The sequence below is a fragment of the Daphnia pulicaria genome, chromosome 6 (genome assembly GCF_021234035.1).
Source record: "Daphnia pulicaria isolate SC F1-1A chromosome 6, SC_F0-13Bv2, whole genome shotgun sequence".
In the NCBI taxonomy this organism is placed as follows: domain Eukaryota; kingdom Metazoa; phylum Arthropoda; class Branchiopoda; order Diplostraca; family Daphniidae; genus Daphnia; species Daphnia pulicaria.
In genome coordinates, this window is record NC_060918.1 from 12,567,104 (window position 1) to 12,594,984 (window position 27,881).

At 40.1% G+C, this 27,881-nt stretch overlaps 10 protein-coding genes across 15 annotated transcripts in view; 8 read left to right on the top strand and 2 right to left on the bottom strand.

Annotated features, from left to right (window-relative positions):
* Positions 1–526: 526 nt before the first annotated feature.
* Positions 527–26,075, bottom strand: LOC124344223 (STING ER exit protein-like). Of its 2 annotated transcripts, XM_046797736.1 has the most exons (6): positions 26,065–26,075; positions 22,442–22,447; positions 1,416–1,586; positions 1,188–1,344; positions 956–1,133; positions 527–894 (listed from the first exon to the last, which is right to left on the bottom strand). In XM_046797736.1, the coding sequence occupies exons 3-6, from the start codon at positions 1,531–1,533 to the stop codon at positions 691–693; spliced, it is 657 nt and encodes a 218-aa protein (XP_046653692.1). In that variant the 5' UTR covers positions 1,534–1,586; positions 22,442–22,447; positions 26,065–26,075; the 3' UTR covers positions 527–690. The 2 variants fall into 2 exon arrangements, with proteins under 2 accessions (XP_046653692.1, XP_046653691.1); XM_046797735.1 differs by lacking the exons at positions 22,442–22,447; positions 26,065–26,075 and having other exon boundaries at positions 528–894; positions 1,416–1,625.
* Positions 1,734–2,996, top strand: LOC124344208 (nucleoside diphosphate-linked moiety X motif 17-like). The gene is made up of 2 exons (XM_046797710.1): positions 1,734–2,584; positions 2,657–2,996. The coding sequence occupies exons 1-2, from the start codon at positions 1,979–1,981 to the stop codon at positions 2,945–2,947; spliced, it is 897 nt and encodes a 298-aa protein (XP_046653666.1). The 5' UTR covers positions 1,734–1,978; the 3' UTR covers positions 2,948–2,996.
* On the bottom strand, positions 2,936–4,740 carry LOC124344188 (GDP-fucose protein O-fucosyltransferase 1-like). The gene is made up of 7 exons (XM_046797676.1): positions 4,580–4,740; positions 4,380–4,501; positions 4,199–4,316; positions 3,924–4,115; positions 3,639–3,811; positions 3,297–3,530; positions 2,936–3,234 (listed from the first exon to the last, which is right to left on the bottom strand). The coding sequence occupies exons 1-7, from the start codon at positions 4,680–4,682 to the stop codon at positions 3,031–3,033; spliced, it is 1,146 nt and encodes a 381-aa protein (XP_046653632.1). The 5' UTR covers positions 4,683–4,740; the 3' UTR covers positions 2,936–3,030.
* Positions 4,813–6,378, top strand: LOC124344203 (peroxisomal targeting signal 2 receptor-like). The gene is made up of 6 exons (XM_046797701.1): positions 4,813–5,022; positions 5,112–5,287; positions 5,345–5,458; positions 5,524–5,632; positions 5,689–5,882; positions 5,960–6,378. Exons 1-6 carry the CDS (start codon positions 4,911–4,913, stop codon positions 6,206–6,208), a joined length of 954 nt encoding a protein of 317 aa, XP_046653657.1. The 5' UTR covers positions 4,813–4,910; the 3' UTR covers positions 6,209–6,378.
* LOC124344191 (mannose-1-phosphate guanyltransferase beta-like) lies at positions 6,653–9,086 on the top strand. Of its 5 annotated transcripts, none has more exons than XM_046797680.1 (7): positions 6,690–6,789; positions 7,207–7,269; positions 7,450–7,676; positions 7,752–7,943; positions 8,015–8,170; positions 8,228–8,617; positions 8,688–9,086. In XM_046797680.1, exons 2-7 carry the CDS (start codon positions 7,257–7,259, stop codon positions 8,817–8,819), a joined length of 1,110 nt encoding a protein of 369 aa, XP_046653636.1. In that variant the 5' UTR covers positions 6,690–6,789; positions 7,207–7,256; the 3' UTR covers positions 8,820–9,086. The 5 variants fall into 5 exon arrangements, with proteins under 5 accessions (XP_046653638.1, XP_046653640.1, XP_046653636.1 ...); XM_046797679.1 differs by having other exon boundaries at positions 6,692–6,789; positions 7,241–7,269; XM_046797681.1 differs by having other exon boundaries at positions 6,693–6,793; positions 7,241–7,269.
* On the top strand, positions 9,434–10,936 carry LOC124344236 (pre-rRNA-processing protein TSR2 homolog). The gene is made up of 3 exons (XM_046797753.1): positions 9,434–9,801; positions 9,865–9,955; positions 10,012–10,936. The coding sequence occupies exons 1-3, from the start codon at positions 9,745–9,747 to the stop codon at positions 10,359–10,361; spliced, it is 498 nt and encodes a 165-aa protein (XP_046653709.1). The 5' UTR covers positions 9,434–9,744; the 3' UTR covers positions 10,362–10,936.
* LOC124344183 (protein artemis-like) lies at positions 10,524–12,810 on the top strand. Its single transcript, XM_046797668.1, has 6 exons — positions 10,524–10,633; positions 11,191–11,323; positions 11,388–11,652; positions 11,710–12,148; positions 12,211–12,462; positions 12,532–12,810. Exons 1-6 carry the CDS (start codon positions 10,628–10,630, stop codon positions 12,601–12,603), a joined length of 1,167 nt encoding a protein of 388 aa, XP_046653624.1. The 5' UTR covers positions 10,524–10,627; the 3' UTR covers positions 12,604–12,810.
* LOC124344133 lies at positions 13,162–15,768 on the top strand. The gene is made up of 5 exons (XM_046797591.1): positions 13,162–13,439; positions 13,503–13,617; positions 13,680–13,753; positions 13,815–13,954; positions 14,025–15,768. Exons 1-5 carry the CDS (start codon positions 13,303–13,305, stop codon positions 15,485–15,487), a joined length of 1,929 nt encoding a protein of 642 aa, XP_046653547.1. The 5' UTR covers positions 13,162–13,302; the 3' UTR covers positions 15,488–15,768.
* Positions 15,904–17,266, top strand: LOC124344244 (retinal rod rhodopsin-sensitive cGMP 3',5'-cyclic phosphodiesterase subunit delta-like). Its single transcript, XM_046797762.1, has 5 exons — positions 15,904–16,205; positions 16,274–16,336; positions 16,412–16,547; positions 16,636–16,757; positions 16,837–17,266. Exons 1-5 carry the CDS (start codon positions 16,165–16,167, stop codon positions 16,916–16,918), a joined length of 444 nt encoding a protein of 147 aa, XP_046653718.1. The 5' UTR covers positions 15,904–16,164; the 3' UTR covers positions 16,919–17,266.
* Positions 19,155–27,881, top strand: part of LOC124344093 (rap guanine nucleotide exchange factor 4-like) — a 30,104-nt gene continuing 21,377 nt past the window's right edge. Inside the window, exons 1-3 of the mRNA XM_046797532.1 lie at positions 19,155–19,663; positions 23,497–23,639; positions 23,723–23,838. Coding sequence (XP_046653488.1) covers positions 19,626–19,663; positions 23,497–23,639; positions 23,723–23,838 — 297 coding nt within the window. The 5' untranslated portion in view covers positions 19,155–19,625. The remainder of the gene's footprint in view (positions 19,664–23,496; positions 23,640–23,722; positions 23,839–27,881) is intronic.

Genomic DNA, 27,881 nt, shown 5'->3' on the forward strand with positions numbered 1-27,881 from the left:
TCTGTGCTATTATATGATGAGTGTAATCTATGATCCGTTCTCAACGAACAGCATCAAATGTCAAAATTAATAGATTTCACTACAAGGTTTTCAAACGTTGAAAAGTGATCAGTCTTGCGAATCTTAATATAACTAGATTATTTTCGTAGGTTAATTTCAATGAATTATGAAATTAATAGCCATGTTCACTTTGTACAGCAGAAAGTTAAAAAAAAAAATATCATTTGAAAAACATATGTTGTACTTGTGTGTGTGTTGACTTGTTGAAATCGTAGTTTCAGATACATAAATAGTATCCTTTTAATTATGTTTCGCTATCGTCTTAAAATTTGATAAAAACGTGACGAGCAATACATTTTTGTTTTTAATAATGACGTTTGTAAAATGGGCAAAGTCAGCGAAATGCGTCACAGAAACCGATAAAATAATACAGATCGCGACCCAAATCATGACACTGATTTTTTTAATATTTAAAATTGAATCCTTTTTTATCTATTCATGTACCGTTAAGTCTACGCCGCGAAACAGAAAATAAAAGAACCACTTTATAAAATGGAAAAAGGAAACTTTCAACTGACTTTGTGAGTGAACTGAAAAGCTTAATTTTTTGTCAAAAGCATTTTATTAGAAAATTTGAACAAAATTCGAAATTGAATGACATAGTTTGTCACATAGTAAGAATGGGGAGTTTTACTTATCGATTAATGTACCTCGAACAAGTTTCTTTTGTGTTTCAGTTTCAGGAATGTCTGTCTTGCGTTTCAAGCCTCCTTTCCTAACCAACTGTTTCTCAATAATTCGTGCGTTGTTGGCGTACGAGTCGGCCACTTCCCTCTCTTCCATTTCGTCCTCTTCATCTTCAATAGTAGACACAGTGACAGAAGAAAATTTACCCTGAAAAGTAATTATACAAATTAATTTACCAATAATTCATTTGGATCTTTATGCAACACACCATGTTCTTGGTGTGTTTTGTGACCAGGGTCTTCTGTGGTTGTTTCTGAGCACCTTCTACACTTAAGGTATTGAACATGCTTCTTAGCTGTCCTTCACCTGATCTCACTAAAGCACCTTTTATAATAAAAGTTACATTGCTTTTTGGGTCATGTTTGTAGTAAAGTTGAAGGCCACACCTAAGTTAAAAAGACATTAATTTCAAATTTGACCATTTATTTATGAAAAGCTACTTTTTGCAGCAAAATCTATGCTGCTTTTCAATGCCTTCTTCACGTCTGATGTAAATGATTTCATCAGGATCACAGGTTATCTTGTTAACTTGTTTGGAACCGTCAATGACACGTGAACCATCCCTTTGTCTCAGTGGCAATTTTTCAAGGAGAGAATCTGTTTAAACATTTTTACAGAAGATTGATCAATACTGGGAATATGTTATGACTTTCTCACCAGATACCTACCCAAAATTAATGTAAACTGGCCACATAAGCAGTAATAGGATTGGAGGGGTTTCTCTTCTTGTTCTTCTTGATCTTTGGTGTCTGAAACAACAATACTTCTTGAAACAACCTTTGGCATTTTCAGATGTAAATTATATTGGAACTCAAACGAAAAACTCGGCAATATTTACGACTGATGCACGCAGCTGTAGCGTAAATTTGTAAACAACGTTCGTCTGCTGTCAAAATTACTTGCGCAGTTGCGCTTTCAACTAAAATTGTTTTGAAAAAAAAAAAAAACTTTTACATCGACAGTTTTAAGAATTCTGTTATTTCTAAAAATTTTTCGAAACATTTTTTTCGAATTTTTATTCTTTACTCTTTCAAGTTTATTCTTGCTGTCTGTGCGGCACTGTCGGGCGCTGTGCGGAATATTGTTTGGCAGGTGGTTATTGATTGTTGATCGACATTCGACACTTGTCAGCGTTTTGATATGAACTTTACTCTAGCATACTATATGGCCTGACCGAAACTTTTCATACGTTCGCCCCGATATTGACAAGCCCAGTTCATTGCATTTTACAATGAGTACTCCCAGAATTCCCCGAGTGCCAATTTACCTTAAAAAATCCAACCAACATATTTTAGCAAGTTTTGGAGAATGCGTTGTCAATTTTTTTGGATTCGCCGACAAAGGATCAGGATACGTTAGACTAACCCAGGAAAAAGATGGATTTCTAATACATGAAGTGAATTCTTTGGATGATCCACATGCTGTACTTCTAAAGCATGCATCAGAATGCCCTGTACACAAAATGACCGACAAAGCTTTACTTACCCAGGAGTGTAAAGATAAAGGGGTTGGAATGGGGGTGGCGATTTTACTAACTAGTTTGGATCAGTGTGTACTTGTCACTAGAAGAGCACCTCACATGCGAACTTTTCCTGGAGTCTGGGTACCACCAGGAGGTCATGTGGAACCCGGAGAAACATTACTGACCGCTGGACTAAGAGAATTAAAGGAGGAAACTGGACTGGAGCTTAGAGACACTTCTCACCATTTGCTAGGACTGTGGGAATCTGTTTACCCTCACAAGTTGGAATTTGGGGATCCTCAGAGGCAGCATATTGTCATCTATTTGGTGTTAAATAGCAGTTTGTCATCTAAGGAGTTGATTGAACAAATTAGGGTATTTTATCTAAGAATGTTGTAAAACATTTAATTTTGATTCTTAATATTTCTGATCTTATTCTAAATTAAGTTGGACCCTGACGAAACAGATGCAGCCATGTGGCTTCCTTATCCTTTTGTTGAAAAACTTTCTACAGGAAATTCTGTCGAAGATTTGCCTAAATATTTATCGATTCTGCAAAATGTGAATGGGAAGAATGAAAATTATTCAGTTGACACGGGCCCTATTGTGGAAGCCATTGCACCTCCTATAGATTCGACTCAATTAGACATAGAACGCCTGACATGGGGGACAAGATTCGCTTTGCAGCAGTGGATGAAATGGAATGTGAATCAAAAACCCAACGAGTCAAAATTGTAAACATTTATATAATCACTGTAAAGTTTATACAATCAAGAGATTATGTCGACTTTGTTTGATCGTTTGTTTCGATTTTGTTTGAGTTATAATTCTTCATGCTTCTGTTTGGCTGCTCCAGTCCTATTCGGAGGAAATCCCCAAAAGCCAGACGGCAAACCATTCACATCTCGCTCACGTTTGGCGAAAGCTGTGAATGATGAAATGCAGTTACCAATGAAGTAGTTAGCGCGACCCAAAATGGCCAGATCGACATGCGGCTCAGGATTTGCTAATTTGTGCACAGTAACCTGAATTGAATAGAAGGCATTTATAATTATAACTAAAGTTAAAGGGTGGTAAATATACTAACCTCCATTCGTTTTAAAGCCTTGGTCAAAAAAGGAATGAGATGGTCGTTGTCGGAAGACACAAACACTGATTTTGCGTGATAGTCTTTCACGGCAAGTTTTACTTGTTTTGCTATTAAATCGTGCGGAGGGAAGCACATTTCTTGCGATGCAATTCCCAACTCGTTGCGGTAACCCAAACACTGAGGAGCAGAAAATAAGTTGGGGCTATGTTCCAAATGCTCGCAAGCTCTAGTCTGCATTCGAAATAAAGTAAAATGTGAAAAATAATAATTTAAAAAAACGAACCGAACAATGTACTTTCAAATCAAGTACTAAAAACCCTCCTTGAAAGGGATATTTACCCAGTCAACGCCATTCCGCAAGTGAATACCAACAAATGCTCCGATAGGAAGTACATTGCGGATAAAGTTAACTGCCCGGTCGACAATTCGCCGACTCCATTTAAGGTATTTATGCAGTCCAACGTTTTCTTGCTGAACTGGAAAACTTGCAGGGGCCCCGGTAAATGCAAGAACTGATCAAAATAAAAAAAAACAACAAATTTTAGTTTGTTAATATTAAGTCACAGATAAAGTCTTCTTTATCTATGATTAAGTTAACAACTATGGAATTTAAGTAATATCTACCTGGTGATTTTTGAGTAGGGTATCTGTTGTTCCATTTTCTGGCCATGTCTTGATGATGGACATCATAGTTAAGTGGACCATAAAATTCAGATTGAACAAAATCTACACTGAAAGTGTCCCAAAAAGGCCCAAAAGGGTTTCCTTCCTTAGCATTACAGTCTGTACCTTGACCTCTGGCCATGTAACAAAAAGCTGAAAAGGTATAAACATTTTTTCATTAGATTTTCAAAGTCAATACTTAGACCTAGTAATTCATAAAATTATATAAAACTTGCATGTTCTTTCGTTTAATGGCCAAACTTTAGGAGCAATATTCTCCATGAAGTCTTCCATTGAGATAACCCGATGGATCTCTGAGAGGGGTTCCAGTTCAAAATAATGTAAAAAAGGAACCTGAAAATGAATTTTTGGATAATACAGGAATAATTCATTTTTTTATAATAATACAGGTTCTACTTGAACTGATTTTGGCTCCCCAAATCTATATTCCACCCATGGGGGAAGGGCAAGTGTCCTATTTAGAGCCTTAGCAAATGCAAGTGATCCAAGGAAATGGTCAGCTTGATTACCAAACCTTCCTAGAAAACAGAAATGTTGCAAATTAAAGGTGAAACCTTCTGATTTCTAAAAGTACAAAAAGGGCTATAACTGATTACCCATGCACGGACAGTATAATATATATCCATTTGAATCTACATCAATATTTGCAAATATTGACGCAGCAAAAAGAAATGGCAGCAAGAATGTTAAGAGAGACATGTTTTTTACTTTATTTTTATTTAGAATTTGAAACGGTACAAATTCTCAACAGGTTTATGGTAGATGGCGGCTGTTATTATTGGTTCAAAATTGGCCCATAGATGGCTCTTTCAGTCTTTTTCAACAATCAAATCAATTGACAAGTAAACAAATCACTTGACATGTAATAGAAAATTGAAAAGGAAGTCTTCTGTTAAAAATATTTCTTTAAAGCCAATAATTTCCAAAATGGATCTTGTATCTTTTCCTCTAAACGACTGCCATGGTTATTCCGTTAAATTTTCACCTTTTATTGAACGAAGAATTGCCTGTGTAGCTTCTCAAAATTATGGACTGTCAGGTAGGCATGAAGAAAAGTGCATCGTTGATAATTACATTGAAAAAATCCCGACTGCTTATCATCTATTTATCGTTTTTAACGTTACTAAGGATCTGGATTTCTCTTCGTTCTTGATTTAAGTCCTACCAACCACTTGACATTAGCAGTTCAGAGTCAATGGACTGATGGGCTTTTCGATTTAGCATTTGCTGAAGATCACCCAGATATAATACTTACAGCATCAGGTGATGGAGGAATCCAATTGTGGGATCTTAAAACTCCAGAAGTATTAAACATTTCCTTAATATAGATACACTAATAATAAATTGTAACCCTATTTTAGGTGCCAAAACTTGTGTGGAAAGAACACTCAAGGGAAGTGTGTTGTCTAGACTGGAATCAAACCAGACAACAACAGCTAGTTCTGAGCTCTTCGTGGGACAGAAGCATAAAACTAGTACCTCCATAAAATTGTATAATTTAATAGATGATGTATTTATTCATTTTTTTAAAACAATGTAGTGGGATCCTAAGGGTACAAAGAGTATTTGCACTTTTTTGGGTCATTCTGATCTAGTCTACAATGTAACTTGGTCCCCACATTTACCAAATTGCTTTGCATCTGTCTCAGGTGAGAACCTCTTTCATTATCAAGTAAATAACAATGTTAACTCTGTTGTTTTGAAGGGGATCATACTCTATGTATCTGGAATAGCACTAAATCAGGTCAGCCTGTAGTCAAATTAACAGCTCATGCGACAGAAGTATTAGCGTGTGACTGGTCAAAATATGACCGGAACGTCATCGCAACTGGAGGAGTAGATGGCAGAATTAGAGCTTGGGATTTAAGGAATACCACTGCTCCATGCTTTGAACTAATCGTAATTCTTCATTTGAATCATCAGTGTAGCAAAAAAAAAAACAGATTTTCTAACCTAATTTATACATTTCTTCAAAGGGGCATGAGTATGCTGTGAAAAGATTGCGCTTTTCGCCCCATCAAGCGCACCTTTTGGCTTCGTGCTCTTACGACATGACCACGCGTGTCTGGGATACACGCCGCCTTCAGCCAGAAGTTTTTGCGCATCACCGCGAATTTGTCTATGGACTCGACTTCAGCTGCCTGTCACCCGATAAAGTAGCTGACTGTTCCTGGGATCGCACAGTATCCATCTACACACCTCCGTCTGTGTTGAACACTGAATAGAAAAAATGTTAGAATTATTCCCAAAATCGCCGGTTATTGTTATATTATTTTTTACATATTCGCAAATTTAAATTTCCCACTTAAATGAATGTGGGATGTCCTGGAATATGTGAATCATTTGTTTTAGAACCGTATTATGAAATTTAATAGAATTCTAACTTTTCAAGTTATCAATAGCGTCATTACCGATCATAGCTCATTACATTTGGTTGCATCATTAGAACTTAAGGGGGGGAGGCGGGGAGGGGCAGGTGTTAAACCATGGTCTATGGTTAAACTTCCTATTTCTATGATTCTATTTATTTTTATTTTTAAGTAAGCAGTATATTATTGATTATTCATTCATCTGATTATCTGAAATGGCACTAATTCTAATTTGAATACGAAGAAAAAAATGGGAAATTTAAAAAAAAGAAATATGTAAGAAATCGATATTTGACTCGCGTCGTCTGCAGCCTGCGGCTTGGGGTAAGACTGACGGAACTTAACTGTCAAAATAGCTTACGTGAGTAAAGACACAGTGACTGAGTACGTGGCAAAAACAAACTGGAAGTCGGTGAAGAGTGCTGCATTTTCTTTATGTAGGTAACTGGTTTTGAAATTCTATATAAGGGTTTGTAGAATATTTGTTTAAAGCTTGTTTGGGATAAAATTCATGAATTTCTAGATTAAAAGAAAACTCAGTGAATTATCTTCTTAAGATACATTGAGAGAATTCTTAAAGCTCTGTAGTTACATCATACTAGAGCAGAAAGATATTGCTTAACATTTTTAGTTTTTTCTCAAAAGTTCTTTTGCCTTTTTTTAAGAAGAAGTAGTAATTAATTTGATTGATTTAAGAAATAGTACATTTTTATTTGGTGGTGCATTAGTATTCAAAGCAATTCATGAGTTTTGTCTTCACTTAAGCGATAGCTTAACCAAAAAGTGTGTGGTGTTGTTTTAGTTCTATCTAGTTTTACTGTGTGCACCTCTTGTATTTGGTTTTCCTCAATTAGATCTGCTTTTTACTGTGTATTTGAACAAAAATAGCAATATCTACACCAGAATGGGAGGCAAAGGTAATTATTTAAAAAGTTATTTGGTACCTTATTGGTGGTGGGTGTTTTTCTTCAGTAGAGGTGAATGATTTAATTTTATTTGCTTTTATAGTGAGACTTCTTGTGAATTATTTATTATGAAATTTCTCTTGTATGTTTGAGTCAAGCAAACTGAATTTTTTGTTTTTGTTTTTTTTCAAGATGTTAAACTTGGTACAATGAAGGCACTTATTCTTGTTGGAGGTTATGGAACTCGCCTACGTCCACTCACTCTTAGCAGGCCTAAGCCTCTGGTTGAGTTTGCTAATAAACCAATGCTGATGCATCAGATTGAGGCTTTGCTCGAAGCAGGGGTCACTCAGGTTGTTTTGGCCGTCTCGTACAGAGCTGAGCAAATGGAGAGTGAATTAAGGGCTGAAACAGACAAAGTAATCATTTTATTTTGAGGTTATACTTTGATTTTTTTTTCCCGGTTACTACTATCGTCATTTTCCCGCCAATAGTTGGGAATCACGCTCACGTTTTCTCACGAGACTGAGCCGCTAGGAACCGCCGGACCTTTAGCTCTTGCCAAGGATATTCTTGCCTCCGGCGATGAACCATTCTTCGTTCTTAATTCTGATGTTATTTGTGACTTTCCGTTCAAAGAGATGGTGGATTTCCATAAAGCACATGGAAAAGAAGGCACTATAGTGGTGAGTTCAATTAAATAATAAAATTCTCCATCGCCAATTACATTAAAATAATCTCCACCATGAATGCATAGGTAACCAAAGTGGAAGAGCCTTCGAAATATGGTGTAGTTGTCTACAGCGATCAAGGCCGTATTGAAAAATTTGTGGAAAAACCAACCGAGTTTGTTTCAAACAAAATCAACGCCGGAATGTACATCTTTAACCCATCTATTATGAAGCGCATTGAAGTAAATGTTTTATCGGTATTAAAAATAAGACAAAAAGTTAATCTTTGAATTCTTTAGTTGCGACCGATGAGTATAGAAAAAGAAGTATTCCCGTGCATGGCAAAAGACGCCGATTTGTTCGCTTACGAGTTGCAAGGATTCTGGATGGATGTTGGACAGCCGAAGGATTTCATCACAGGCACAACCCTTTACTTGAAGTCAGTTCGTGAAAAGAACCCTGATATGCTGTATTCGGGGCCAGGTGCCGTCGGCAACTCATTGGTAGATCCGACTGCTGTCATTGGTGCAAACTGCAGAATAGGTCCAAACGTCGTTATTGGTCCAGGAGTCGTAATTGAAGATGGTGTTTGTGTCAAGCGTTGCACTATCCTACGCGATGCTACAATTAAATCTCATTCATGGCTAGATTCTTGCATTGTTGGATGGAAATGCGTCGTCGGACGATGGGTAACTGATTAATTCTGTTTTTGGCTTTCCACGTATGCATGTTTTGATAAATCTTAAATTTTTCTTCAAGGTGCGACTGGAAAATGTGACAGTTTTGGGCGAGGACGTCATCGTTAAGGATGAGATCTACATCAATGGTGGTAAAGTTCTTCCGCATAAAGCCATATCTGATTCTGTCCCGGAGCCACAAATTATTATGTGAACTATTTACAATCATAATTGTTTTTGTTTTTTCTTCTTTTTATTGCATGTTTTAACTATGTGCCTTGTTCTTTTTGTTCTTAAAAATTTTTACAATGATTTAAGCTTGTGGGAAATATGGTTTGGTCATGGGATATAATTTGCTGTGTATGTAAAAACAAATTGGTATTCTGTATGCTGGCAAAATGGAAAACACAAACACATTCCAACCTTTAATAGGGGTGTTTAATTCAACTATTGATTGCAAAATACATACATGGTTATTTAACTATTAATTTTTTTTTTCATCTCATCTGATGGTGTGCTGGATGCTTTCTTCAGTATTTCAATCTGTTTTTGTACCAGAACATCTAAATCATCCAATGGGTGATAAATTATATGGATAGTTTGGGATCCAGCCATCATAGACAGCATTGAGGCAACAAAGAACTTGACATATGTAGATAGATTTACTCCTGCCGGCATTTTTATACTTCAAGGCCTAAAGCTTGTCTTGCTAAAGATTCTGCTTGCCGTTTCTTGTATGTAGTATCTGGAGTAAAATAAACAATTTGTTAGAATAATAATATAGATCAATATATCTAGTTTAACATCATCTTACAGAAATTTGTTGATCCAACTTTCCAATTTATCATGGAAAATTCGAGAGCGGCACCAAGTCCAAAAAAGATGGGGAGGAAACGGTAGATACCCAGATACTTCTTACCCGGCCATTTATCCAACACGTATCTCAAAGTCTGTGACTGCATGAAATGTTCTTGTTGAGCAATCACAGACGAGCAAACTCTGAACAGTTATGATAGATAGTTATTATTCAGCAATGTTTAGCTTGTTTATTTCCGTCGCCTGCAAACACTTCTTTTCGCTTACCTCTCGAGTGTCGTCTGCTATTGACACATGTCTTCGTGCCTGTGGGAACGACCAACATGAGTTTGTTTTCTACGGTAGTGCAAACTCTCTTTGATAACTGGACGGCATTACAGGTGCACAAATAAGTTATTGAGCTGTTTTTACCATCTTGTAATCATCTTATCATTGAATTACAGCTTGCAGTAGAACACCAGTTGGGTGGAACACAGAGCAAAGAAATAGCAAAATGGATGAAGACTGTAGTGGAAAAGTTCTTCATAGAGAATGGTTGATTGTACTATTAACTTTTAAAAAATGTCATGTTTTAAATTTTTTTTTTTTAGATGATGTGTTGGCACAAGAGATCACAGAGTACATGGAGGATCTTATGAATAATGAATTCAACACTCTGTGTGAAGATGGCAGTTTAGAAGAGATGGGAGAGAGTTTGTGCAAATATTTCCGGTTAATCAAAGATGGGAAAGATGCAGAGGTAATCCTAGAACTGCAAAAATATAAAGGAAGTTCTGTGCATCTCTGTAAAACTGCCTCAAATCATGATGAATCTACTTTGCAAGAGGAAAAGGATGAAGAAACTACAGATAATCAAACAGTTGAGACCCCCAAAAAATCTACAAAAAATGAGCCTGATGAAGATGGTTGGGTTACAGTAACAAAGGGAAAAAAACATTGATGAATATTTATGTTTCTTTGGAAATGTCAATAAATGTAAATTTTTCCCCGTTTTTTTTTTTAAAGATTTGTTTTTGGGCGGTAAATTTAGAAACGAGTTTTTTTGTGATCTGGCGATGCTGTTGAACTAGAGAGGTCTCGTTGGATTTGATCAGTTGTTCCTGACTGTTAGGAGCTAGTGTTTGAGATGTTAGCTAGTGATTAGAAGCTGAAATTAGAAATTACCGAAGCAAATTTTACATTTCAATGTTTTATTTGCTGTAATTTATGTTTGTAAGTTTTCAATATGAAGCTCTGTCTTGAATGTAGTTAACCTGACTGTCATAACAATGTATACCAGTGATGAAAGAAAGGCGAAGTTGAGAACGCAGAGCCTTGAGATTCTCGTTGAATTGTTTTCTTCTTGAGACTCGGCTTGCGTGTGAAATACCTTTACTATCTGAGGTGTGGTTTGTCTGTTTTAAAGATGCATTGTTTTTTCTCCCTCTGCGAACCTTTTGACTTTTTGTATCAAATTTTCCGTTGAACTGAAGTTATGTATTTGAAGGAATTCAATTGAATAAAGAATTTTTAAATGTAAGCTGTATTCTTAGTTATAATATTATTTCTCTAAATCTAAGGTTTCTAATTTAGAAAAAAAATTTATTGTCTTCTAATTTGCATAACTTCGTTGGCAACTCTGTCTCAACCAGACGAAAGTGAAATTCACGAGGGAATTTCGTTTGCGTAAAATCTGTCGAATGTTGTCTTATCTTGCTAGTTGCTAGTCTTCAAAATCCCTTTTATTTTGTATGATATATAGTGCCCTTTAAAATTTTTCCTTACAACAGGTCTTCATTAAAATGCCAGTCAACTCAGAAAGTCAATTTCAAGGAGTCATTGATGAAATTCCACACATTGCTGTAGACTATTTTCTCAATGTGCAATCATCCTTGGCTTTGTTTCTATCTCATTGCCATGCTGGTATTTGTACTTTACACCATTAAATGTGTATTCATGAAATTTAATTTATATTTGTACTTCATAGATCATATGAAGGGATTGGATTCACATGACTTGTATCATACTGTTCGGACCAAACCAGGCCTTTTCATTTATTGTAGTGGCACTACAAAAAAAATTCTCACTGATTGGCCGATTTACTCAAAGCTAGCCCCATATTTGAAAGTACTAGAGTTAAACCATACTGTCAAAATTGATTTTCCTGGGGGTTATTGCTCTGATGATAATTCAAGCAAAATTGGATTCTGTGTTACTTCAATTCCATCTGGCCATTGTCCTGGTAGTGTAATGTAAGGTTTAATTTTGGTTGTTGTTTATTTTGTGATTTTTCATAGCTGTTATTCTAGGTTTTTATATGAAGGTCCATTTGGTACAGTATTGTACACTGGTGATTTCAGGATAGCTAAAGGAGACAGTAGAAAATTCCAAGCCTTTATGTCAAATCCTTCAAGACCAGAATATGGGTTGAAGACTATTGATCATGTATACTTGGATTGCACATTTTGTACTGATTCAGCAAAGACTTTTCCTTCAAGACAGACAAGTGTAGATATTACTATAGATTTGGTCAGCAGTTGGATTGCTAAAAGTCCAGAGCACAAGGTATTATTTACTCTAGCTGGAAGAGGTTTTGGGGCAGAATTTCTATTCGTTGAAGTTTATCGAAAACTAAAGCTGCAAGTGCACACTTCAGATTTTAAGCATCAAATTTACAGTAATTTGTCCGATATTAAGAACGCGATTAGTCGGCAACGGACGACCAGCATTCATGCCTGTGAAACCATGGTCAGTGCTTTTTCTTCTTGTCCTCCCTGGATTTCACAATCGTTTAATTACTTTTATAACAGATATCATCAAAGAAACAGTCACCCTGTTTTAAGGATTCAAACAAGGTGCTCACAATTCGGTTGTCAACTCAGTGGCATTTGATGGACGGGAAAAACATAGACAATAGAGTTTTGGTTGGTGAGGAAGGTGGAATCCAGCGAGTCCTGTTTTCGATGCATTCTTCACTGGAAGAGATTCAAGATATGGTACAAACACTTCAACCGCGTAAGGTTACGCCGATCGCTAAGCCTGATCTCGTCACAAAAGAAAAGGTGTTTCTTGAAGTAGTCTTGATCACTTCATCACAGTTGCAATTAATTTAGCATTTCCTTTTTTTACAGATTGCTCAACTTTTAAACTGCAAAGTTGCAATGCCCACCAGTCGATTCCGTTCCCGAAACCATGATGATTGATTAGATTATAAAAATTTAAATTTACTGTGATCCGCATACATTTCAGTGTTACCTGTTTCCATTCTCTATTTACGAAAATTTGCATCTTTAACAAAGAATCGAATTACTTTCTGCTAGGTTTAAAGTTGATTATTAACATTTTTTCCCCGATTGATTTTGATCACAACGTGTTGTTTTCTTTGGTCATACAATACTGCAATATTATCTTCATATCTCTGTCCATTATTAAGGGAGGCGCAAAGCGGTGCCCGTCTGGTACTCGCATTAGGCATTATTGCATTATTTGTGTGTCGACTCAGACGGAGTAATATCTATTTTTTCATTAGCATTCGCATTTGACTTTCTATTTAGAAAAAAACAATAATGAATTTCAATTATTTTTACTAGTATGAACTATGAATAGCGTAGAATCCTTGTTTTGCTAGAAATGACGTCACTTATCTAGAGGCGTAACTTGCCAATTTTGAAACTTCCGTCAAAAATTCCCTTGAGGGCTAAAGAGGAGGAGCCAAGAAGACCATCTTCGAGAAAGCTCTGCCTCTCATAGGAAAACTGGCAACAAAGCGAATTGCTAACCCTTCCCCCGCCGCCAGTTAAAGTTTCAAAAGTAAAAAAGATCTGCCGAGTGAACACGTGACGATTCGACTGAGTCAATCATTTTCTGAGTTCCTTAATAATTTCGTAGATTATAGTTCCGCCATGAGTTTAAGTTTTCTGTGTGAAGAGACATCTTGGTCTAAACATGTCTTTTTGCCACTGAACGATTTAATTAAGGCTACTTTGGAAAAACAAGATTTCCTCAACCAACTCGAATCATTGATTACACTTTCAGTCAGGTACTCTTGTCTTTTTCAAATCTAATCTGATCTTGTACAATTTGACTAAAAGTATTATTCCAGGTTGATTAGAAAAGAAATTGCTAATGTTGAATCCCTGCCAAATATCAACACATTTGTGAATTTACTCGAAGAGTTTGTTTTTAACTTGAATGAAATTCATGCGTCTTCAGATAAGGTATTTATATTATATTTTTTATAAAACATATTACAAGGTTTTACTTCACGTATTGTTAATAGGCATTACCTGATTTTGATGTTAAAATAACACCACTGATTTATACATATGCTGAATTAGTAGTAGTTCAGTCGAGGTAATAAAGATTGATAATCACAAATAATTAGCTAGTTTTTAGCAAAGTTATTTTAATGCAGACTCGGTGACTGTCAGAGGGAATATGAGGTGAAACTAGTTAGATTTCTAAATAGTTTGCCAATACACCCAACTCTTCACATCACTCCATGCCATCGCACAGCAGCATTCTTGACCAGGGTGCTTTCTGATGAAATTTCAGGTAATCTCTTTCTTAAATTCAAACTAAAGTATCTTGACCTAATTTCTCTGTCGACAAAAATTTTTTTTAGAAGAACCAGCCATCCAAACACCTGAAGACTCCAATAATGAGAAATTGGAGACAAATGTGAATCCACCAGAAAAAAATGAAATCAAAGAAGTTGAATGCTGCAGTGAAAATGTTACAAAGAAGGATGGAGACCTGAAAGAAGCTGATGAAATTCATGATGAACCCTCAGTTATACCAGAAACACCTATGAAGTCATTAGAGCCGACATGCGTTGGAGTGGCAGCCATACGCGGGATCGTTCCTTTTTCTTCCGGATCCTTTTTTTCATTGACTCCTCCCATTACCGAGTCCACTGACGTTTGCTTATCTGTAAACGATCAGGTGGAAAATCCAGCCAATTTTCCAACTCCGTCACGCGCTCCTCCGCTAATTGAATTTCAAAAAGTTCTTCGAGAGCGCTTTCCTACGCCCTTTATCACTCCAACCGAGAAAAAGGCGCGTCGAGATGTCATACGAACCCTACGATCTCATCGTCGACCTCAGCTTTCATCTTGGAATGTCGTTGAGACCAGATCCCCCGCTCGCTCCTGTAACTTACGGAAACAGTTGTTTGTCGATACTGATTCACTTTCTAACTCTGCAAATTCATCGAGTCCATTGGCCCTGTACCTTTCTCCTGATACTGAAAAAGATACTCCCAAATTCTCTTCGCCCGATGGCTCATCACCTGCCTCATCTAGAAAATCTTCTAGGAAAATTTCCACGTCAGAAAATAAAAAAACTAAATCCCCCGTCAATGAAAATAATGAAGAAAGTTACACTGAATTGAAGAAGTCGATCGAAGGCAACCTAATGGGATGCGAGGCAAGCCTGTCAGATGTTGAGCTAATGGATGAGATTGAGTCGAGCATTAATATGGACAATGATGTCATTTTTGTTGAATCGACATATAAAACAGATGATCATGCGGAAATTGAATTTATTATCCCGGAATCATTTCCTGTAATCTATCAGGATGCCAAACTTGATGAATCATCGAAATCATCTAATCATTCTGCCAACAAGAAAACACTAAGTCGATCATCACAGGAAGAACGTAGAAGAAGCTCACGATTAGCTGGTATACCTTTACCTCTAATATACTCAACTGAACCACTGCCAGACTGTCGAAGGTCGATCACCTCTAAAAGAACACCACTTCAGCAACTCACTTCTTCAAAAGAAAACGAAGTTCTATCCTCTTCTAAGAAGAAACTGCGGGTTGAATCTGTTGATGACCTACCGATACAGCCAATTACGAAAGAAACACCAATTGCGGAAGCAACTCCTCCTTCTCAACTGGATGATCGTCGACAGATGGCGAGTTGGAAACAGGTTCGTTTGCAAATTCCACCTTGCTGGGCCGATCTTATTGAAAACCACATCAAAGAAAATCATCCGGACGAGAAGCTCTGGTACCAAGAAGAAGCATCTGCGCGCTGGCCAATTGTTTATTGCAATTGTGCCCAATCCAAGAGAGATTAGATTTCCCGCAATCGCTGGCTTAATCTTTTGTCAAATAGAGAAATCCTCTATTGCAACAGAAGTGACAAGTATATATATTTTTTTTTTAATAATTCCATATCAATTTTTTGCAACAGAAGTGTCAATCTGCCACACCCCTATTTGGTTCTGTGTTCAGTTTTATTTTTTCGTTCTCCGTATCCCATATTTCTTTTCGTATAAGTTGATAAACAATGGGTCCAATTATATTTTGGTTTACATTCGGTTTATTTCCAATCCAGCAATAAAACTCGTTCAATTTCTATAACTTTCTTTCATGAGTCACGACTTTGCATTTTGGTATCGTAATACAACCATGTGGCAACGTCTAATGGAATTTCTTCTCATACTCGTCTATTGGTTTTTTGTTGACATCAAGAGAGTTGTTACTTGGCCGAGTACCCGGTGGCGGCTCTATATATGTAATACGACTTTGTATTGATCCAAGCTACCAATCAATTATCCTTATACAGAAAGTTTTACCCCATCTGTGTGTGTGCGGTCGGTCGGCATATACACTTTTGAAAGCGAACTCGTCCGAATCGGGCCTGCAGTCCAAGTGCTGCAAAAGTGTATATTGAATAAGGGATACGTTGAGGTGGTCGCCGTCGTCCTCGTGTCGACTGGCCTGCGATTGAGAAGATCTGGAATCGAACGTAATGCCTTCCAAAGCCGAAGACATACTGTCGGGATTCAGAGTGTAAGTTGGTTTTGTCTCTTGGTTGTTTTCATATTTTGGAAATTAATTTAATTTATCTCATCTTGCAGGAACTGGATGAGTCTACGAGAAGTAGACACCGGGAAACTGCTGTGGCAAAACTCTGATGATTTGTGAGTTCTACTTTATACCAATTTTAAAATGAGAAAGAAATAATCTATAACATGCTTTTTGACACTTTGTTTCAGGTCCCAGCCTGATGTTGAACATGAAGCCCGAGTACCCAAAAGTATTTTGAATTGCAGAGCCGTTTCAAGGGAAATTAACTTTTCCTCAATAGAACCCCTCGAAAACTTTCGACTGGAACAGAAAGTCCTTTTCAAGGTAGGAGTTTCCCATTTTTGATTTCATATTATAAAAACATGTGAGAATCAGAGAAATCTGAAACTGGATGTGTTGTGTTGAACTATAGGGAAGAGCATTAGAAGAGTGGACATTTGATTTTGGATTCGTCATCCCAAACTCCACAAACACCTGGCAATCAATAATTGAGGCTGCACCAGAATCACAAATGATGCCTGCACAAATTTTAAAGTAAAACAAAATTTATGCATTCTTAAATCAATTTGATAGAGAAATTAAAGCCAAAATTATTTTTTTTTGTTTTGTGCAGTGGAAATGTGACTATCGAAACCAAATTCTACGATGACACCCTTCTAGTCTCAACATCAAAAGTGAGGCTGTTCTACGTCTGACCCGATCTCTGCGTTTTTTCCATTATTTTGTCGTCTCTTCATTTCACGTTCTCCTGTTACGTCCTTATGGCGATGGAAATAAGCGAAAACCGGCATTTTGAAGCGCTTTTTTACACAGTCTACACGTCGTGTGCCATCTCCTCACGCACCGATTTCGATTCGGTGCGACATCGCTACAATTCCGCTCACACACAAAGCTACACACGCTATTTGTTCGCGATCACCTGCCATACTTCTCGGTCAATGTCTCATTTGCTGCTGCCGCTGTTATTCCTGCGCTCCACATTTTACCCGTTGACTGTCGGTACTACATAATAAAAAGACGATTCAATCGGTGTATAAAACTGGGAGCTCATGTTTATCCTTCGCGATCGGGATTTCTGGTTTTAGGTAGATGCACCCATGCTATCGAAACATGACGGTCCCGTTCCAATGGGTGAGTCGGCGTTGTGTTGTGTGCGGGTACATCAGGCAAAGTGGATGTCGTTATTGAGCGGATTATAGTGATCTACTGCGTTGCCCACGTCTTCTGCATCTGCCTCTACTTGACATGGATAGCCATCCAAAATGCAATTATATCTCCCCAGCCTCTCTCTCTCTCTCCCATCTCTTTCTAGTCGATAATTAGATTTCCTCGAGCTCTCCTACTTGTCTGTGTACCTCGAGCTATGGTTGACTAGTAAATTACATGTCCAGCGGTGTAGAGCACAGTACTCGGTCGTGGGTCAGCCAGCCCCCCTTTTTATGGGGCGATATTTGAATTATTAGAGTGCGGAGAGGATGTGTATTATAGTAGGTGGGGTGGGGGTATCAGGGGAAAGATGTATAAGTGTGTGTCCGTGTGAGAGGCGCAAAGAAGAGATGAAAGGCGACATCACTTGGAAACCATAAGGAGGAGGAGTTAGGCGCATGTTGCTGACTTGAATAGAATAAGCTCTCGTGTCGCTCTTTGAGAGAGTGAGTTCTAGCATGTTGGCCGCCGTGTGTCCCGCTCTCATGCATGCACTCGCGTCTTTTTTTAGAATATTCCGCGTGCTGTTATTGACAAGGATCAGCGAAACATTTTTATGATCCCGCTTTGCGGCGGCCTTAGGATGGGGGGGGGGAATGGCGGGACCCCGAAGTTTGGGTTTCATACGCCTCACTCACGGTGCAATAGTTTCGACGGCCGTTATTTAGGAGAGTTGAGTTTTCTAGTGGCTCGGAACACTCGAGGGAAATGAGTAAAACAAAATGAAAAAGAAGAAAAGAAAAAACGGAGAATGGATGCCGTCGTGTGTGCGCGCGTGTCTCGGATCAAATGGTTGAAAGCCGGATTATTAGTTCCATTCCACATGTACTGTAAGCCTTATTGGTTGCGTGCACCCACCGCCCATCGGGCATGAAACTGCTACCTATATATATTGCGCCACTGAATGTGATTGATCGCCTTTGATACCCGTTCTCATTCTCTTACGTGTCTCCATGCTGCTGTCCAGTTCTTATGACACCGGCAACAGCCCCCCCCCCCCCCAATTAATCGCCACCGCCTCGCCCGAATTTCTATAACTCTGATGGAATGAAAGAAGATTGGAGCTGTCGGATTTTCATTTTGGCTCCAGGGATTTTGATTCAATTTCCTGTCGGTTGTCCGGCACAGTTGTCCCCAGTTCTTTTGTAAAAAATAAAAATGAACCGACATTAGGATAGGGATTTACAATGTCTGACAGGCGTGTACACACCATCGTCGAGTTGGTGGCCACGCCTTGATTTTATGCGATAGCTCCTGTGTGAGTCCCGGCGGGAAGTAGATCCCGCAGAGACGCAATCAGCAACAGCTTTTAGAGCTGTTTGTGCTCGCCTTCATCGACGGCACAACCACCGTGCAGAGTAGTAGGATCCCGTAGAAAATAGGAGGAGCCCAAAAAAGAAATAACAGTGCAGACAACATCAATAGAAATACATTTTTAGCCGGTGAGCCCCAGCCATGTCTGTGTGATGATGAGATGAGTCGACAACGTAATTACAAGCGGATGGTCTTTATTAAGATTATGATGATGATTGAATCAATTCCATTGTTGCTTTTGCTTTTTCTTTTTCATCCGGGCGGATATGAAACGGAACTGATACTCTCACACCCACACGGTCGATGAGATTTTTTCCTTTTTTTTCGGCTATTCAAAACGCTCTGGGAGTTGCGCTTGTATTGCGCTTGCGCTCTTTTTCTTGTACCCCGCTCTGCTCTCGCACTTTCTCTCGCCTCAATCGTCAGTCGGGACTCTTGTCGTTTTCACGCACGTGGATGATGGACGCTGTGTCTCTCGCCTCTCCCGCGCCTTTCAGTAGTCGGTAGACTTTCGGGCGCCGCGGCGGTTGCCCATCGTTCCCCCCCGCTCTCATTGCCGTCGCTTTGAAAACCCCCCAAAAAGTTTTTCTACTAACAAAGGAAAAATAGAAACAATAGAATTTGAAGTCTAAATCTTTTTTTTTTTTTGTTCAAATTTTAGCCCGTTGTCGTTACACGCTAAAATTTATCGGAACATTTTTATAAAAATTTCCCGGATGACAAATTACTCTGATTAGTTCGTCTTCTTCAATTAGTTTCGTTTCAATTCAACAGCGGTCCAGCTGCCCAGGATGCCTTGAAACATTTGTTTTTTTACTCTTAGCTTCAATTATTGTTAATTAGTCGCAATTTAAAAAACAAAAACAAAACAAATTATCTTCAATGGATTCTCAACATTGGACTTCGTCTTTCGACACAAGGTAATATGACATGTACATAACTGGCCATTTCGCAACTGGTGTTGATAATCTCGCTAGACGGGTTTTTATCTGAGTCGTTGTTGTTCGCACTTGGGGGTGGTGGCACGACATCGGCAGATGGTGGGGATGATGCGAATAGGTTCGTTGATTATTCATCACCCGCTCGATGTTGCAACGGGGAAATGCCTGATTCCGGTCGACCGGAACCACCTGTTTTGCGTTCGATTTTTGAATACTCTTCCCGCATCTCAGCTCACTTGCCCTCGAGTTTATTTCTGATTCTAATTCAGTTTGGTTTTTTGCTTTGAAGATTTTTCATTTTTTTATTTGATTTCGTCGTCCGATCTGCCATGACCTATCGATTTTATTTTTGTCGATTTGTTGGTCGAGTTGTGTGCACGTCTTTTCTCCCCCTAGCTGTGCGTGTGTGTGTATGTTAGCTCTAAGTTGGACGTAATCGATAAGAGAGGTGTGTAGTCCCGAAGTCTAACTCTCCCGTTTCCCCGAATCCCTGGGTGATCACAAATAAGGAAAGAGGAGATAGAGAGAGAGAGAGTCATTTCCTGTTGTTCTCCTTTTTTAGCTTCTTCTCCCTTCTCAGTTTTTGTTTGCCCAGGGTTTCTGTTTAACCATTCTGTTGATTCGGTCTCCTCCATTGAACTACTTGTTGTCTGGCTCCCATTCGGCCGTTACTGGGTCGCCTAATAATTCTTTTTTCTTCCCCGAATGGGGGAGAGAACTATGGGCAGTAAGTAATTGGTCAAGTCGCCCCACTTTGCGGTTGAGATTTCCAAGATGCCATTCGCATTTCCCTCTCTGACATTTCCTTTATTGAACTAGTTATATGGGGCAGTACAAGTGTCTTGGCCGTCTCCCGTTACCGTCCGCCAATAGATTTTACGAGTTTCGGTGGAGAGACCGCGACAGCTGCTCTTGTCATTTGAACTGGATTATGTCGCTCTCATGTCTCCCAATTGCCTTCGCATCATCCGCCGTCGCAAGATTTCTGACGAGACAATTTTCTTCGATTTATTCGTCCGGCTCGCGTGATGTCAATCTATCCAGAGTCGAGCATAATATCAACTGCCGTGTCTTGTGGCTAACGAAATCAATCATTCGCAACTCGACTTATCGGCCTCTCTACAATGTATCGACTCGGACAAAAGGCGGATCATATCCGAGACCACAATATAATATGACGTGCGTCATACTCTGCAACACGGCCGGATGAAAACTTATCAAAGAAAACGGACGACAAAAGAGGGAGAATGATGGCAAATAATAATAATGGCGGAATATTGTAGCTGCTGCATAGAATGTGGGCGAGCGCCAGTCGGTGAGGATATCACCTGCTGATCCTCCCTACACGAGAAAGTCTGAACCAATCGGCCTGATGTTTTCGCTTCCCGTTGGGAAAAAAAAAAACAAAAAAAAACAGAAAAAAATCAATGTTCCACTGTTTATCTAAGCATCAAAGAGAGACCTCTAGGCGGTGACGGAAGTCGGCCTTTTTTTTCTTCTATATATATGAAGCCTCTCTCCTGTTTTATTTAGTTATATTTTTTTCTTTTTTAGTATTTTCTTTCTCCCCCAGTATATTCGATCATTGCCTTATCGATCAATAAGGCCCGAGACGGCGTCCTCGACGGTCGGTCGCCGTGTTTATGTAGCGGCGCACCCAAAAAAAGCTCGTCAAAAGTTATATAGACATGGGGCCGGCAGCAAAAACCACATGCGGGACTGAATGAAAACGACAACAAAAGCCGCACACCTTTTCTATTTTTCTTCCCCCCTTTTCTTGAAATTCTTGGCCAGGGTTGGTCCAATCGCCGTAATGAAAAGGGAGGAGGAATCAATCGAACGTGAAATCGAACGTCGCAGCGCAACAAGTGGCGCACGTCGGCCGTTACCTGTGACTCTTGAACCGCTTCCGTCGTCCATAATGACGATTCGGTTCGCCTTGTGTATGTGTGTGTCAAGTGCAGAACACAATACATCCTGTTAGGTACTATAATGTCGTAGACGTCGTAGAGGGTAAAACATTTTGTGCGCTGTGATCCGTGGCCCCCCCTTGATAAGTGAGTCAGCCTCCATCACATCCAGTCCCGAATAAAATATAAAAAAGAAGAAGAATCAGAGCGGGAGCAACTATTTTAAGATGCGTGCATCGACCTAGGTGATGTAGGGCGGGAGAAACGAGGATGAACAAGATCAATACGGAAGAGCGGCAGCAGCACCTTGACATGCCAACTCGCTCTTTCTCGTTCTCTTTACGATCTATCTCTTTGATTCTTTAGTTCCACCATTAAGGAAAAGCTTCGCCGTCTTCTTCCGCAACGGCGCTCAAAGTTGCCCAGTCTCCGATCCCCATCCTCGAGATCATGTCCGAATTGTTGGGAGGCTAACCGGCGATCCCCATTTTTCTTTGATATCGATGGATGGGGGGGGGGGGGATTTTCGCCGTTTCAGTCATGTGGTACCTCACTTGTTTCATCCGGGCTTTTCATCTCTTCTCCGTCGGTTTTTGTTCGATTGGTTTCATCCAGACATGGACGTAACTATATCTGTCGTTTTTTATTTACGGGCAAATCAACAATCTAATACGATACGCAAGCGCTCGTATTAGAAACAACATGCGTTCCTAAGAGTTGCTGGTGCTCTTTGATGCTGCACTGGCTGTTGTTTTCCTGTCGCATTTCGAATGTGTGGCCGCATACACTCGCGCGGGGTTGCAGCAGACCGTCCAAGCTTTTCCTCGCTGGTATAATTCTTAGTCAAGTAAAAGTACCTACTTTGCTCTTTACAGGAATTGTGTGCACGGGATACCCCCTGGATACCTTAGATCTCATCCACACAATACCGGGGAATATCTCCCAGTTGAGCAAGTAGAGAAAGAGCTGAAGGGGGGGGGGGGGGGCTTATATCTACTAGACTCTCACTAGTTCCTCAGCTGCTGCAAAAGCAGTTAGATCCCCTTTTTTCTCCTATTTCTTGGCAAAAGTAGAAAAATAAATCAAAGCCAAAGATGAGTTTTTCCCATCATCTTTTATGTAGTACACGGTGTGTGTGTGCTGGCGTATTTTTACAAGCTTACATCTCCTCTCTATCTCCCAATCCTCCGTGGTAAAGATGTACCCAATGCAGTAATGCGTAGATATAGTGTTTTGCTGATGGTACCGGGGAGCCTAAAGCCTCTGTGCACCACCACATCCAATCTGATTGGAAGTGATTGGTGTAGTAGCCGCTCTGTTACGCAGTACACGTATAACATATAAATAGGATCTGCCGAAGATGCGCTAGCTCTAAAAGTAGAATGAGGACGGAAAAAGCGATCGTCATTTGGCCGTCCTTTTTTGGGTTTCGCAGATGAGAGGCAACTTGTAGGGTAGGGGGAGGCTCATCGATCGATAGTCGGTCCCATAACTTTTTGAACCCAATAACTTTTTTTCGCTCTTTTGTTCCCTTTTCTTTGCTATTCCCCTATTCATTATGATTAGCTTTATCGACAGTCTAGACGCACACACACACACCGCCATTTCCTATTCTTCTTCCGTCCGCCCGCCACTTCCGATCTGATCTCACCCATCGATTTTCATTGCTGCGACCTTGTATCTTCTCCCCCCTGCCACCTATCGCTTCTTTTCATTTCCTATCCGATGCACTTTTGTACGGATCGCCCTGTCGGGTCTTCCCTTTTATCCCAACACTTCGTTTTGCTTGTTTATAGCCAAAGAGTAAAAAAGAAAAAGATTTCCGATATCTCTGCTCTTATTTGAAATCAATAGCCCTCCTCTAACAATCTTTTTTTGTATTTTTTTTTTTCTGGTAATTAGATCGTCGGAGCGTCGAGCCGGAGATGTCGAAGTAATTGCCGCTTACTTGCACAAATGGCGCTGCCTGGATTCGCTCAGCAATTCTTTACTCCGGCGACTGGCATCGGCCGCTTATCTCGAGGATCTCGACGATGGCGTTACGCGTAAGACCAAGTTTCCGACAAATTCAATCTGAGCCAAACCCGTACCGGGAATTCTATTTTTGTTATTCCGTTGGTGTTTTCAGTTTACCGACAAGGCGACCGCGGGACCAACTGGTATTTCATCCTCAGCGGCGAAGTTGTCATGACCACTTGTAGTGATCGCAGCAACAACAAAGACGCCAGCAGCGGTTTCCATCATGTGAGTGATACTTTTACATCCAAGTCCCAACTGTTTACACAAGTCCGACAAACTGTGTCGGATTACTATGGGCCTCTCTCTATCTTTTTTATTTTCGCCGGAATTCGGTGATGGAGTAAAAATGTCAAGTTGGATGAACTGGAACGACGTTGAAAGGAAATTACAGGATTGAACAAACAAGGGGGGAGGAGGATATTGTCGGAAAATGCAGCTCCCGCGTTCAGTGCGAAACATTGAAGCGGACGACGAAAAGTTTTTGAGCGTCTTTGTTGGCCAGGACGTGCCGAGCAAGAGTTCGCCCGTCTTACTATATTTGGTATATAGACTCTCTTGCTCTGTTTACCGATGCGGTGATTGTTTACCTGGAACAGACTCTCTCCATCACAACTTGTCCATGTTTTTTTTTTTTCATCCTTTGGTTCCTTTTTTTCGTTCACCCACGCTCCTCCGGCTGCTCGTCTAAAACTCTTGTCTTTCTAGACATTGGCTCCGACGGACTCGTATTGTTGACTTTCGTTTTCCAGCTGGGCCCAAAAAGAAAAAGTAAAAAGAAGAATTGAAAAAAGGAAAGAGAGAAAAAATAACATCACAATATAGGGGAAAGGCTTTTTGTGTGTGCGTTTCTCCATCGAGTTTCTGTTATTGACATTGCTGTGGAGTCGATGAAAGTGAAGTAGAGAAGATGAGGCAGAAGCAACCCGAAGAAAAGATAGTTTTTTCTTCTTCTTCTCTAGATAGCTTTAAGGCTTTACTTCATAGCACTCCAACTCGGCTCTTTCAATCTTAACATTCATGAATGATTGGGTGATAATAAGCTTAGAATAACTCTTCGCGACGTCATCTCTCTCTCTACTGTTGAGCTGACTTTTCATGCATACGTTATTATCGAATAATGATGATGCAATACGTCTTATATCATTGGTTTCTTTCTTCTTCTTTTAGTTCAGTTATCGATTGACGTATTTGTTGGGGGGAAAATGACATCGTCAGGAGAGAGATGCTGTCTGATATCGGTGTAGGCGTGGCTCCTGCTGGTGGAGCGTGAGCCGCGAGGCACAATGGGTGTGGGATCTTGATGATTAATTATTTCTTGCCTTACCTGTACACACAGTGATTGTGCTGCAGGAGGCCTTTTTCCCTTTGAAATTCCAAAAGCTCCCATCTCCAGACTTCCATTACCAGCGCGTTATTGTTTGATGATTCGGGAATTTGTGAGCCCCTCCACGAGTATATGGAACATCCTTGTCTTGGCTTATTCACCCGTGAAAAGTTTGTTGGCGGCGCAAGTAGTAGAATAGGCCATCAAAGAGCTCAGAATATGTGTGCGCCTCTAGAGTATCGAGTGCAAAAGGAATTGGAACAGATAGAAAAGGCGGCCAAGGTAGCCAAAGTCAAATTACGCACAGAGGAACTTGCTTGGCTGGGAGTTTCAACTCGACTAAATTATTCTTCGTCAAGTTATAATGTAATTTATTCTCGATCTTTTCGGGAGCACGGAAAAAATTTCATTGTGACGCAAATAGAGACGAAGCGAATGGCAAATAATAATTTAAAAAAAAAAGTTGTAACACAATTTTTCTCCATACGATTATGAGCAAGTGGGTGGGAGAGACATTGTCTGTTAACTTTCTTTGGAGCATGTCAGCCCCCGTCTCGAATTGAATCCTGCTGTGTGTGTGGAGTCCGTGTCTTGTCCCATTTGTTCCTTTGTCGTTCACTTAAGTGAATAAAGGCCATCAGCTGTCGGGAGTGTGTCTAGCTCTCTTTTTATGAAAGGCCAAAACAACGTCAATCGCTTTCTGCACTTGAAGTGATTGCCCCAAAAAATGTAGAAGCGACTCGTTCAGCGTTTGGTTGCGTGCAGTTTTTGCATATTGGCCATTTCCTTTTTTGTTAGACGGACGAAGCAAATTGAGATCGAGTGAGTGGCTCTCTCCCTCTCTGTGTGTTTTCTTATGGACGAAAATAGACTTTCCAGTCAATTATATCGGTACCTAGAGGCACATAATAAATTCAATCTCAATTTTGCAACTTTGATCTTCTTCGCTTTTCTCTCGTCCCTCCTCTTGGCTATTCAGTTCAATTGTGCCCTGAATAACTTGCTGTCCTTGTTTATTTCGACGAACGGCCATTTTTCGGTCTAATGTGCCACAGCTGAAAGAACCATCCATTTCCTGCTGGCCGCCTTTTCTCAGCAGTTGCACTCGACTGAGGAATTCCCCCGAGTTTATTGCACTTTTAGTCTCTTCCAATTCCAACATCTCACTTATAACCCATAGGAAATCGTTGCTACCACACACAGTACAGAGCCCCCCGTCAACATCCTCCTCCATGGAGGACTTTCTCCTTCAGGATTTTCTATTTTTTATTGACCATTGTCGTCGCCAAAAAGTCCAGGATGATAAGTTTTCCATTGTTGACGCAACTCGATGCTGCTGCTGGTCTTTAACTTGCTGCCTCCGCCCTTTTCGAATCTCGGCGCTTAATTTGAAAACTCGACCTCTTCTCGGCCTCCCAAGTTTTCATCATGTCTGCTGCGGGGGGCCGGCCTATCGTCGTCTGTCAAACAGTCCATCTAGACTCGGCTCCTGTATGTGTGGATATAGTATGGAGCAATTCCAATTTCCAAAATTTGTTCTCCTCCCACGAACATGGAACTGCATATTGCGATCGATGCTAACGGACGTCCCTCGTCCGCTGCTTTTGGGCTTGATACGAAAATAAAAATCGCAAGCGAGAGACGAGAGAATCAATAGATGTGTGTGTGTGTATGTATACTGTTGGCAGCAGCAGCAGAGATATAGAGCAGCTCCCGGCACCCGATTTCGTTAAAGAGTAGAAGAGAGAGAGAGAGCTGCTAGATGTTGTAGAAGCGCAAATGTCCCGGCAAGTGTAAATAGAAACTCAACTTTTAGACAACCAGGGGGTCCTTCTTCTTATATTCCGCTTTGTTTGTTTGTGTTTTCTTTCTTTTTTCTTCTTTCAACATTTGGAGTGGCGATCTCTTGGTGTACGGCTTAGTGAACAAGAAAAGAGACGACATCCAGCAGCCGTCAAGTGCGCTGGAACAGAAGCTATCGCGAGGCGACTGCTAATGATTTCTTTGTGACTCATTTTTTCTCTGTTCTCTTTTCTCTTCTCTCGCAAAGTGTTGAGGCGCTGGCGACAAAAAGCGGAAAGGACTAGGGGGGGGGGGAAGATGGCGGATTAGAGAGATGTAGTATATTGTAGCGAGAAAAAATGTGACAAAAGAAATTCGCCCTTATCTATTTTCCGCCAACAAATTGAAACGCCGAGCAAAAAGCTTTTTGAAATCTTTTCCATTCTTCCTCGTCTCTCTGCTGTGTGCTGTGTGTGTTTCTGCCTTGGATGAATTCGGACGGCGATATTATAGACCGCGGGACGCGCGTGCCTGTTTGATCGTATTTGATTCTTTTGTCTGTGATGGGTCTCTCTCTCTCTTTTAAGTTTCCACTCACCGTCCTTTTTTTAAATTCTTCTCGATCAATTTCTTCCGTTCGCATCCGATTGATTGAACACCGCCGCCCTGGCCACACTGGATGATGATGGCCCACCCGATTTTTATGGGTGAGCCAGTAACAATGAAGCGGCTAGTTAGTTGGCTTTTCTTATTCTTCTGCTACTGCCGGCCGCCGACTCACGTGAAATTACATTTCCCTTATGGGTTCGCCCATCATTGACCTCGCCATCGATCCCACAACCGGCACACGGACCCTCTCACCTCCCTGTTCTATCGCACGCGTAATGGTTGCACAATGAAAAAGAACCACCAAACTTCATGGGATCGACTCTGGACTCACGCGTGAATTGTTATTCACACGATAGCCTCCTGCCGGTCCCCTTTTGAACATTCTATTTTATTTTGATCCCGCAAACGACGACGTCACGGACCGATCATCCGTCTCCGAAGGCTACAAGGCAAAACTGCATTCGTCAGAAAAAGAATCTAACTTGCGTGGATCACGCTCGGATAGGCGACGGACGGCTTTTTAGCGTGAACCGTCGACACTTTCGTGACCAAT